General features: G+C 37.6%; 1 protein-coding gene across 1 annotated transcript in view; it reads left to right on the forward strand.

Moving 5' to 3' along the window:
• Positions 1-13,242, forward strand: part of LOC132109356 (uncharacterized) — a 271,659-nt gene that overhangs the window by 84,897 nt on the left and 173,520 nt on the right. Inside the window, exon 11 of the mRNA XM_059515376.1 lies at positions 1-212. This exon is cut by the window's left edge and continues 31 nt beyond it. Within this exon, the coding sequence (XP_059371359.1) occupies positions 1-212 (212 nt within the window). The remainder of the gene's footprint in view (positions 213-13,242) is intronic.

Consider the following 13,242-nt stretch of genomic DNA (forward strand, 5'->3'; position numbering starts at 1 on the left):
CTGCTCCTCCAATCAGACTTCAGTGTTCTGCTCCTCTGAGGGAGATCAGATCATCTACAGCTGGACTCTGAATGGAAAAATACTAGAAGAAGGACCAATGGATGGAAACAGCAGCATTGATCTGGATGAAGGAACTGAAGGAAACATCAGCTGCAGCGTGAAGAACCACGTCAGTCACGCACAGAAGACCATTAGACTCAAACCCTGTCCTGGTGAGATTTTAATACATGAATGTCTACGTGGTGTATATATAAACCACATCAACACCAACGATGAAGAAGAGTCAAGTCTCTTAATTCTTGAAGTGTCTTTAGTTTGTTTCAGCTTGATCTCAGCAGTGAATTGTGTTGATATCAGTGATGACTGATGAGCACACAGACATTACAATGTGTCACTGCTTCAAACATGAAGGTTTTGTTTTCTGTCTAATTGTCGTTCATTGATTGGTTGTGTTTGTGTTGTTCAGTGTCTCTGGTGTTTGTTGTGGTCTGGTGTCTTGAGCTGATGTTTCTGTTCGGTCTGTTAGGAGCTTTTCACATCTACATGAGACACACATCAGGTGAGAGACATTTATCATCATCATTATGGATTTGACATCCAGATATTAAGAGTGTGATGATGATGATGATGATGATGCTTTTAGGAAAGAAACCGGAAGATCAGAAAGTGAGGATGAGAAGATTTAGAGAAGGACATGAACACACAGCAGAAGATTCATGAGAGCAGCAGCAGATCATCACATCTATGAGAAATAACTTCATAATCTCACAGATTCTCACATCAATCCAGCTTTCAGCTGCCAACAGCAGATCTTATCATACAAACCCAAGAGATTTATTAAGACCAGGAGATATGAATTAAACCAGATTTTATGCTCTTGTTCTTTTACTTTATTCTGTCATTAGGGTTGATTTCTTTCATTTACAGGTCTGTTTAGATGTTTTATCTGTTTGAAGCTCTTGATCTGTTTCTCAGTTTTGTAGTGTCTGTGGTTTTGCTTGAATTTGCAGTTAACTTTAAACACATATAACCACATTCATGCATCATAGAACATTGCTAAACATGTCCTTTTTAGACGTTGTAAATGGGGTCATTGCTGAATTTGTTTTCTGAGTTAAATCTGAAAATAAAACACTTAGAAATGAAAAGGTATTTGCAGAAATCAAATTATTTTTACCAAATAATTTCAGCTGTAACTCTTGTTTCCTCCTGCAGATGTCGCTCAGAACAAAGAAAGTGTGTTTGATATTATTCCTGAAAAAGTATTTTTTGCAGTTAAACTTGATCTCTGTTACAAAACTATGTGATTAAAACATAAAACTGGGTCACATGTGGAATAGTTTGATGACAGTCACTGTTCTTGAGGTAAATATTGTATTTCCAGCTAAATGCAACCGACATCTAAATATATGAGTTATTTTCAGGAGTAGTGTCATGAATCAAGAAAATAAGAATAAAAATAAGAGCACAAACATGACGCTTTAATGTATTGACATTATTTAACGAATAATCTGTTAATGTTTAATTGATTATTAATGAGTTATTCGTTCATTTTAACAACAAAAAAAATCCTTAAAGTAGGTTTAATGATATATTAAGTTCAGATAAATCAGATTAAGCTCATTTCAGTCCTGTTGTTCTGAATGAAATGAGTTCAGATGTCTGTGAAAGAGTGCAGCTGTAGTTGTAGTTTTCTCCTGCAGGTGGCGCTCTCTACATCAGCAGCTCTGAGCAGCTACAAACTCAACGAGTCCCATGAGTCTCTGCTCCAGTCAACAGAAGATCACAATCCTCTCTTCATTCACATGTCAACTGACTAGAACTGAGTCAAACAGCAGCACACACTCAATACACACAGCTGCATGTAGAGCTGATTCTGCTTTACTCTCAATCAAACTGTCCAGAGCATTTCATTAATACAGGAAAGATACTGTTTTATTTGATCTGAAACTGAATCTGTGACGTCATTTATATAAATAGCCATTTTACTTCCCTCAGAAACAAATGCTGTCCACTTCTTACGTCCAAAACAAGATTGAGTTGCACTTTTTTATGTTCCTGATACTAGTTCTTTCTTTCTCTAGTTTCTCTTGTTTCAGATGTATTATAGTGCAAACTAACAGCATGTGTTTTCCCCCAGAAGAAGAAACTTCCTCTTTCCTCAGTGAAGCGGTCAGAGGTTTCCTCGTGTGTCAGTCGAGTGTGAGTCTCGCCGTGAAGACGCTTGTCTTGATGAGAGCCAGAACACAGACGATCTGAAGCAGCGTCACACTCTTCTGCTGGGATTGAGTTCTTCTGAAACTGGACTTTAGAGAAATGATGCTCATCTTCGGACTGATGCTGCTGCAAACTGCTGCATGTGAGTCACTTTCACATCAGACTCTTATGAAGCTGATCAATCAGATCTATCTCTAAACATTTGAGTTGTAGTATTACATTAAAAGTCTGCAGTGATCTAGTTTAAGAGTTATCAGATCTTAGTTTGAGTTACGGCGGTTTCACACTGCAAGCGTGTGGGGCATTTGAGCAGTGTTTATTTTTTTCGCCGTGCATGTTAATCAAGTGAGTGTATTCATAGCATTCACACCGACAGCAGGAGCGTAGCATGGGCAGCAGTGAAGCGAGGGTTTCATGTCTATTTTTGTTGCGCTGCTGACACTCAAAGTGACAGCCAACTTTTGATGGACAGAATAAACATGATTTCACACAATACGTGCTAAAATGCACAGAATAAGTAAGTCTAGTGTGTTATCAAACTCACATACCAAAATATTCATCCACACCATAGACCTCTATATAAACCGAAACAATAATACATTTTAAATGTGTTCAACAGTCTGCAACAAATACTTTTCAGATTTTTGATAATATTTTAATTTTATATATTTTTTAATTTGCATTGATTTCGCAGGCATGTATCATAGACTGTATAAAAACATGGACGTAGTGTCCGTGACGTCACCCGTAGGCTACTGAAGAGCGTTTTTTTAAGCATGCATATTCTTTAATTAAAGTTAACTTATAGATTTAATATGGGCTGCTTTTGAAACATTGTGCAACATCAGTGCGCCACCCACAGGATAACACGAGGACATCTCTGCCAATTTTTTTGTCCGCATGTGTTCAGAGATTAGAATATAAAGTTTTCGAAATGTTTTTCATATATATTACTGCTACGACCCAGACTCTGCCCCACCTAAATTTACTGTCAGGAGCCGCTACTGCTCACAATGAACAATCCTTCTTGTTAAGGATCTTAAGTTACAATGGAGTATATACATCAGAAATTCATTATTCACTCAGTATTGACAGCTTCTATTAATATGAATATTGTATTCTGTAAATATTACACACTTGTTCACTTATGATTTATTTATTTTCAGTTCCACAGTTACAGAAACGGAGCTATAGACACAGTAAATGCACATGAAACATACTGAAATCGTCAACATCTGGCCTAATACATGTATTATGAACACTCAGCGTGTTCACCTCGGTTAGAAACACACCTTTTCATTTTTTTAAATGAACCAATAAAAAACTTAAACATAATATTCTCACTTAACAATTAGCTAAAATAGAGTGAATAATTGTATTGCTCCAGCTCTTCATTTGTGACAAGGCACAAGTTACAAACAAGGACACAAGACGAACACTGACACAAGACAATCGTATACATTTACATAAAGCACATTGACAGCTTCGATAAGGAAAGGACATGTAGATTATGGACACACACTGAGCCATAACTTGGTTATTAGTGCATATCTGAGAAAGCACCTATATGGGTAAAAGTATGTATTATAAAAAAAAAAAAACAGTAGGCCTATAAACAGCACATACCGAGTAGCCTTGGCCGACTGAAACGACATGATAGGAGCAGTTTTATGTTGTTTACCATTTACATAGATATATAGAATATAGAAATATCAAAACATTATTAATTAAAAGAGAAATGTCAATGTATGGGATTCAGCAGAAAGTTTAGGATAAAGGCAAATTCTGACTTTAAGAAAAACATCTTATGTTAACATCCATAAAGAGATTTAGGGAAAAAAAAAACTATGTAGATTTTGAAAGTATGATATTTTAATTTGAATAAAGTTACCATTAAGATGAATAAGATCATACAGACTAGTTTGCATTGCGATGTTAAACAGACATTTTAAATTGAACTTAATGTTTAAATGTTTTATTTGAACAGTTATTTTGTATTACACTAAAACAGTCCAGTGATAGGATTATGTTCAGAATCCTGGAGTATTCAGGAGACACACAAATGACAGTTACTCAAGAGAAAGGAGGAGAGCATCTGTGTTTATGGTGAAGATGAACAGAGATGAGATCTGTGAGATCAGAATAAGCCTGTTTTCTTCTGTAAATCTGTAAATGTGTAAGTTGTGCCTGATTTTAGTTCATGATGTCTGTAGATTTCAGTGTGTGTGTGTGTGTGTGTGTTGTTCTTCAGGTCTGGACCGGTTCTGCAGTTTTGATCAGTCTGATCCCTGCTACGCAGCTCTGGGACACAAACTCAATCTGATGATGGTGCAGGACGCTAGTAAATATGATCTGCAGATAATAAAGAGAATAAACAACAACACAGTGGATGATCTTGTTTGTAGAGTAAAGTATGACAGGATGAGGATGAGTGAATGTGATCTTTATAATAACAGACCTGAAGTGACAGTCATTAATGGGACTCTGATAATAAACCGTGTGATCAGAGCAGATTCAGGGAATTACAGATTAAGACTCTCTCACTCAGACGGCTCAGAAACATCTCGAGGAGATCTTCAAGTGATTTTTGAAGGTACAGAAACTCTCTCATCAGACTCATTACAATCTCATCTTCTCTAAAGGTTTTTATCGCAGCTCATTATTAAAAGTCTGTAAGAATAAAATCTAATTAATATGCACTTTCCATGTACTAAGACTATTTCCAAAATGAAACACCAGCATGTTCCTTACTATATACTATTTTAAAAAGTAATGTGAACGCATTTTAAAAAGTCATTTGCTGCATTGTTGTCTCATCACTGAGATACGCTGCATATTTCATTCAGTGAGTCCAGCTTTCATTTCAGGTGTAAATTCTTTTTAGTCTTGTTTTGTCTTGATATTGACTCATGAGTTGAGCCTCCCTTCAGCTCCTCACAGAAGAGCATTAGATTCAAACCCTATCCTGGTGAGATTTTAATTTAATGTCCAGATGCTGTATATAACAACCACAGCAACACCAACGATGAAGAACAGTCAAGTCTCTTCTCTTAATGGGATAGTTGACCCAAAAGTTCTGTCATTAATTACTCCCCTTCATGTCATTCCAAACCCTTAAGCCCTTCCTTCGTCTTTGGAACACAAAAGAGTGTTTGTTGTGGTCTGGTGTCTTCAGCTGATGTTTCTGTTCGGTCTGTTAGGAGCTTTTCACATCTACATGAGACACACATCAGGTGAGCGACATTTATCATCATCATTATGGATTTGACATCCAGATATTAAGAGTGTGATGATGTTGTTGATGATGATGATGATGATGATGATGTGTTTAGGAAAGAAACAGGAAGATCAGAAAGTGAGGATGAGAAGATTTAGAGAAGGACATGAACACACAGCAGAAGATTCATGAGAGCAGCAGCAGATCATCACATCTATGAGAAATAACTTCATAATCTCACAGATTCTCACATCAATCCAGCTTTCAGCTGCCAACAGCAGATCTTATCATACAAACCCAAGAGATTTATTAAGACCAGGAGATATGAATTAAACCAGATTTTATGCTCTTGTTCTTTTACTTTATTCTGTCATTAGGGTTGATTTCTTTCATTTACAGGTCTGTTAAGATGTTTTATCTGTTTGAAGCTCTTGATCTGTTTCTCAGTTTTGTAGTGTCTGTGGATTTGCTTGAATTTGCAGTTAACTTTAAACACATATAACCACATTCATGCATCATAGAACATTGCTAAACATGTCCTTTTTAGACGTTGTAAATGGGGTCATTGCTGAATTTGTTTTCTGAGTTAAATCTGAAAATAAAACACTTAGAAATGAAAAGGTATTTGCAGAAATCAAATTATTTTTACCAAATAATTTCAGCTGTAACTCTTGTTTCCTCCTGCAGATGTCGCTCAGAACAAAGAAAGTGTGTTTGATATTATTCCTGAAAAAGTATTTTTTGCAGTTAAACTTGATCTCTGTTACAAAACTATGTGATTAAAACATAAAACTGGGTCACATGTGGAATAGTTTGATGACAGTCACTGTTCTTGAGGTAAATATTGTATTTCCAGCTAAATGCAACCGACATCTAAATATATGAGTTATTTTCAGGAGTAGTGTCATGAATCAAGAAAATAAGAATAAAAATAAGAGCACAAACATGACGCTTTAATGTATTGAGATTATATAACGAATAATCTGTTAATGTTTCATTGATTATTAATGAGTTATTCGTTCATTTTAACAACAAAAAAAATACTTAAAGTAGGTTTAATGATATATTAAGTTCAGATAAATCAGATTAAGCTCATTTCAGTCCTGTTGTTCTGAATGAGATGAGATCAGATGGCTGTGAAAGAGTGCAGCTGTAGTTGTAGTTTTCTCCTGCAGGTGGCGCTCTCTACATCAGCAGCTCTGAGCAGCTACAAACTCAACGAGTCCCATGAGTCTCTGCTCCAGTCAACAGAAGATCACAATCCTCTCTTCATTCACATGTCAACTGACTAGAACTGAGTCAAACAGCAGCACACACTCAATACACACAGCTGCATGTAGAGCTGATTCTGCTTTACTCTCAATCAAACTGTCCAGAGCATTTCATTAATACAGGAAAGATACTGTTTTATTTGATCTGAAACAGAATCTGTGACGTCATTTGTATAAATAGCCATTTTACTTCACTCAGAAACAAATGCTGTCCACTTCTTACGTCCAAAACAAGATTGAGTTGCACTTTTTTATGTTCCTGATACTAGTTCTTTCTTTCTCTAGTTTCTCTTGTTTCAGATGTATTATAGTGCAAACTAACAGCATCTGTCTTCCCCCAGAAGAAGAAACTTCCTCTTTCCTCAGTGAAGCGGTCAGAGGTTTCCTCGTGTGTGAGTCGAGTGTGAGTCTCGCCGTGAAGACGCTTGTCTTGATGAGAGCCAGAACACAGACGATCTGAAGCAGCGTCACACTCTTCTGCTGGGATTGAGTTCTTCTGAAACTGGACTTTAGAGAAATGATGCTCATCTTTGGACTGATGCTGCTGCAAACTGCTGCATGTGAGTCACTTTCACATCAGACTCTTATGAAGCTGATCAATCAGATCTATCTCTGAAAAAGTTATAAATACAGATTTTGAGTCAACAGTGATCTAGTTATAGTTTACACATCTTTGTTTGTGGAGTATTACAAACATTCGTTTACAGTCTGTGAGGAAGTGTGTTTCTCCATGTATATTGCGCTGGAAAGTTTTTTTTTTTTTTAATAAACATTTCTATTTATTTTATTTTATTTTTATACTACATACAGAGGGATTCATCAAATGTTTTTACATTAAATATGATATGAGAAATATCAAAACACTATTAATTAAAAGAGAAATGTCACTGTGTAATGGGATTCAGCAAGTTTAGGATAGAGACAAATTCTGCCAATAAAAAAACATCTCCCGTTGACATGAATAGAGAGATTTATACTATGTAGACTTTGAAAGCATGATACTGTAATTTTAATTAAGTTACCGTTAAGATGTAAGATAATACAGACTAGTTTACATTCTAATGTTAAGCAGACATTTTAAATTGAAATGAATGTTTTATGAATATTTAAAAAAAATTATTTGAATATTTATTTTGTATTACACTAAAACTGTCCAGTAATAGGATTATGTTCAGTATCCTACAGTATTCTGGAGACACACAAACAGGGAAGTGCACAGGTTGCCCAGGATGCCCTTCTTGACTCACGTTGCCCTTCTGAGGGGAAAAAAATAAATAAAATGTAAATAAACCATATAATCGATGCAGATTTTCAAGTAGGCCTAGATAAAAAATAAAAATCGCAAAGCCTCATTCACTTCCATATTCGGGCACCGAAAGTGAAAGTCAGTAGGGGAAGGGCAAACTCTGTTTACGTGGCTGCAGTACCTGAGCTGAGCCTGCATGAGCGGCCCTAGAAGGAGATTGTCGCGGTTGTTGGATGAGACGACTCAACGTTGTCGTAAAAGGTGAGTTTGTGATGTATCGAAGAAGCTTGTTATTTGTGAAGGAGGAGCCCATCTTGGTGGTGGTGGGGTGGGTGGTGGTGAGTGAAGCGTTCAGCATCTGCAAACTCAGACAAGTGTAAGCACAGGTTCTTTTATACTTCTATTATTAGAACGTGATTGGACAATTGAGAAGGTAATAGGTGACGCTAACAATTGAGTCTTCCTGGCAGAACTTATGCTAAAGCTTTCATTTCTACCAGAAAGACTCGGAGAAGATATTGTAACAATTCATCCATTTATTTATGACCCAGCAAGCTATATGGTTGTATTTGGCGTAGGCCCCATCTGTAAATAGCTGTCCGAGGGTACGGATTCGGTATTTCCTGCCTGAAGATGAAGGCAGGGGCGCAGCCGACCCCCAAAAACTAGTGGAAGAATAATTCCATTGGAATGGAGCCTACCCCCCAGAAATGGAAAATTAATATACTTGCTGGCTGTCTATCTTGGCGTACCTAAAATAAAAGTAGAAATAAAATAGTTAGCAATCAACAAGCATGATAGACATGAAAACTTCAATACTCGTGGTTTGACGGTTATAATAGGGTTCCATTTAAAAAAAATGTAAATGATTATTTTTGAATAACATGTGACGAGCCATGCTGCGCCACACATAGACGAGGCCACGCTGAGCCACACATGACTAGGCCGCATTAAGCCACACATAGACGAGGCCGCGCTGAGCCACACATGACTAGGCCGCGCTGAGCCACACATAAACGAGGCCGCGCTGAGCCACAAGTAGACGAGGCCGCGCTGAGCCACACGTAGACGAGGCCGCGCTGAGCCACACATAAACGAGGCCGCGCTGGGCCACAAGTATTGTGTATCATGTATTGTGATGTTGTGAAACGAAGGATCATCATCATCAAGTTTTATGAAATTAATAAAAATCTTCATAAATCCAGGCTGAGTTTGCCACATTTTACCATAAATAATCAGATAGATAGCTTGCAGACAAGCAGCCTAGGCTAATATTTTTTTTGTAGGCATTAGGCAAACTAAGCTACATGTCTGCTGATAGTTAGTTCCGCATGTTACGTTTTAACAAGAAGAATGAATGATGGAAGTAATGCATCACATAAATTATTGTATTCAAAATGGTTAAATGCTTAAATCCTATCACTATTTTGGCAGTGGTGTCAAAAGTATTCACATTCATTACTCAAGTAGAAGTATAGATACTGGGGTTTAAAAAGACTTTTGTAGAAGTTTAAGTATCAACTCAAGCTTTTTACTCAAGTAAAAGTGTAAAAGTACTGGTTTCAAAACTACTTAAAGTATAAAAGTAAAAATAATGTAAAGGAAAAAATGGTATTAAGAAAAAAAGCTTAGGCCATGCCACAGGGGTCTATTGTGCACTACCCCACAAAAAAATTCTGAAGGTCATAGGCCATAATGACTATAATGTTACATTAAAATGTTCATTTTGAAAAATTTGGGATGCACTAGGCTACCTGTTTCAGCCTCATATATGCCCATTGAAAATTAACGCACTTTAGTACAATGCAAATACATTAAAGAACTAGAGATATGATGACTAGTTGCCCATAAGTATTGTAATAGTGCAAAAAGTCAAACTTCAGAGGCATGTCATCAATAACCTTTAATGGAATGTAAATGTACATCCAAGCTTAGCTGCAGGAATCTGCGAAGGCAATAGACAAGAACATTGGTGTACCCAGGGCAGGCTTAGTAACAATTACCCTTGTATGGTTGTCTGTTTACAATAAACATTAATGCTGTCAAAATGAATGATTAATCCAAGTGATTAATCAAAAACTAAAAATGAAAAATAACTCATAATCCCGATACCTTCTTGATTGATAGCTTCCCATATTTGCTACATATGTCTGCTATGTCCAGTGTTGGGGGGTAACGAGTTACAAAGTTGGTATAGCCTACTCATCACAAAATTGTCAATTGCGTTGTCAATCGCAAACGCTAATTTATTCAAATGTCTTGCTACCGAACTACCTACAGTTGTTATGAAGACAGTCGAAGGTGTTCGCATCCAAATACAGTATTTATTTAGAGAATGGTCAGACTGGCAGAAATCAGGAATGGCGTCAGGTGTGTCAGGGATTACCAGAATCGAAACCAGAAACAAGCGGAGATCGGGGCAGGCAGCAGATAAATCAGAGTTGAATACACAGTCCAAAGGTCAAACACGGGAATAACAAACACAGGGGGAAAATGCTCGGAAATGTCAGACAGGCTAAACGCGACTTTGCAGTGAGTGGGAGTGATTGTGCTGCTTTTCTGTGTGTGTAAATGAGGTGCAGGTGTGGCAAGGAAATTGGCTGATGAATGAGGTGCAGGTGTGGCAAGGTGATTGTGATGCAGTGACTCATGGGAGATGTAGTTCGGGTGTGGTGCAACAGTATGAGAGGTGCTAGTGTCAAAGTGATGATATGGTGACATCTGGTGGTTGATGGGAATTTATGAACTACTTTACTTCTAAAATCGATACAATTAGAGATAAAATTGCAACCATTCAGCCGTCAGCTACAGTATCGCATCATACAGTGCACTATAGACCCCCTGAGGAGCAGTTCCACTCATTCTCTACTATAGGAGAGGAAAAATTGTATAAACTTGTTAAATCATCTAAACCAACAACATGTATGTTAGACCCTATACCATCTAAGCTCCTAAAAGAGGTGCTTCCAGAAGTCACAGATCCTCTTCTGACTATTATTAATTCCTCATTGTCATTAGGATATGTCCCCAAAACCTTCAAACTGGCTGTTATTAAGCCTCTCATCAAAAAACCACAACTTGACCCCAAAGAACTAGTTAATTATAGACCAATCTCGAATCTCCCTTTTCTGTCCAAGATACTAGAAAAGGTGGTATCATCATAATTATATTCATTCTTAGAGAAAAATGGTATATGTGAGGATTTCCAGTCAGGATTTAGACCGTATCATAGTACTGAGACTGCTCTCCTTAGAGTTACAAATGATCTGCTCTTATCATCTGATCCTGGGTGTATCTCTTTATTAGTTTTATTGGATCTTAGTGCTGCGTTTGACACAATTGACCACAACATTCTTTTACATAGAATTGAACACTTTGTTGGCATTAATGGAAGTGCATTAGCATGGTTTAAATCGTCCTTATATGACCGCCATCAGTTCGTAGCAGTGAATGAAGATGTATCATATCGATCACAAGTGCAGTATGGAGTACCTCAAGGCTCAGTACTAGGGCCGCTACTCTTCACGCTTTATATGTTACCCTTGGGAGATATCATCAGGAAATATGGTGTTAGCTTTCACTGTTATGCTGATGATACTCAGTTCTATATTTCTTCGCGGCCCGGTGAAACACACCAATTTGAAAAACTAATGGAATGCATAGTCGATATAAAAAACTGGATGACAAGTAATTTCTTACTGCTAAATTCTGAAAAAAAACAGAGGTGTTAATTATAGGACCTAAAAACTCTGCTTGTAATAACCTAGAACACTGTCTTAGACTTGATGGTTGCTCTGTCAATTCTTCGTCATCAGTTAGGAACCTAGGTGTGCTATTTGATCACAATCTTTCGTTAGAAAGCCACGTTTCTAGCATTTGTAAAACTGCATTTTTCCATCTCAAAGATGTATCTAAATTATGGCCTATGCTCTCAATGTCAAATGCAGAAATGTTAATCCATGCATTTATGACCTCAAGGTTAGATTATTGTAATGCTTTATTGGGTGGTTGTTCTGCACGCTTAGTAAACAAACTACAGCTAGTCCAAAATGCAGCACAAGAGTTCCTACTAGAACCAGGAAGTATGACCATATTAGCCCGGTCCTGTCAACACTGCACTGGCTCCCTATCAAACATCGTATAGATTTTAAAATATTGCTTGTTACTTATAAAGCCCTGAATGGTTTTGCACCTCAGTATTTGAATGAGCTCCTTTTACATTATAATCCTCTACGTTCGCTACGTTCTCAAAACTCAGGCAATTTGATAATACCTAGAATATCAAAATCAACTGCGGGTGGCAGATCCTTTTCCTATTTTGCGCCTAAACTCTGGAATAACCTACCTAACATTGTTCGGGAGGCAGACACACTCTTGCAGTTTAAATCTAGATTAAAGACCCATCTCTTTAACCTGACTTACACATAACATACTAATATGCTTTTAATATCCAATTCCGTTAAAGGATTTTTAGGCTGCATTAATTAGGTAAACCGGAACCGGAAACACTTCCCATAACACCCTATGTAATTGCTACATCATTAGAAGAATGGCATCTACGCTAATATTTGTCTGTTTCTCTCTTGTTCCGAGGTCACCGTGGCCACCAGATCCAGTCTGTATCCAGATCAGAGGGTCACTGCAGTCACCCGGATCCAGTACGTATCCAGACCAGATGGTGGATCAGCACCTAGAAAGGACCTCTACTGCCCTGAAAGACAGCCGAGACCAGGACAACTAGAGCCCCAGATACAGATCCCCTGTAAAGACCTTGTCTCAGAGGACCACCAGGACAAGACCACAGGAAACAGATGATTCTTCTGCACAATCTGACTTTGCTGCAGCCTGGAATTGAACTACTGGTTTCGTCTGGTCAGAGGAGAACTGGCCCCCCAACTGAGCCTGGTTTCTCCCAAGGTATTTTCTCCATTCTGTCACCGATGGAGTTTCGGTTCCTTGCCGCTGTCGCCTCTGGCTTGCTTAGTTGGGGTCACTTCATCTACAGCGATATCGTTGACTTGATTGCAAATAAATGCACAGACACTATTTAACTGAACAGAGATGACATCACTGAATTCAATGATGAACTGCCTTTAACTATCATTTTGCATTATTGACACACTGTTTTCCTAATGAATGTTGTTCAGTTGCTTTGACGCAATGTATTTTGTTTAAAGCGCTATATAAATAAAGGTTACTTGACTTGACATGGGTGGAATGGTCCTGAGTGGAGTGCCCTCTACTGAAGTCCATTTGATAAATGAGCTAGTAGTTGAGAAATAATATCTTTT

The sequence above is a fragment of the Carassius carassius genome, chromosome 29, assembly GCF_963082965.1.
Source record: "Carassius carassius chromosome 29, fCarCar2.1, whole genome shotgun sequence".
In the NCBI taxonomy this organism is placed as follows: Eukaryota; Metazoa; Chordata; class Actinopteri; order Cypriniformes; family Cyprinidae; genus Carassius; species Carassius carassius.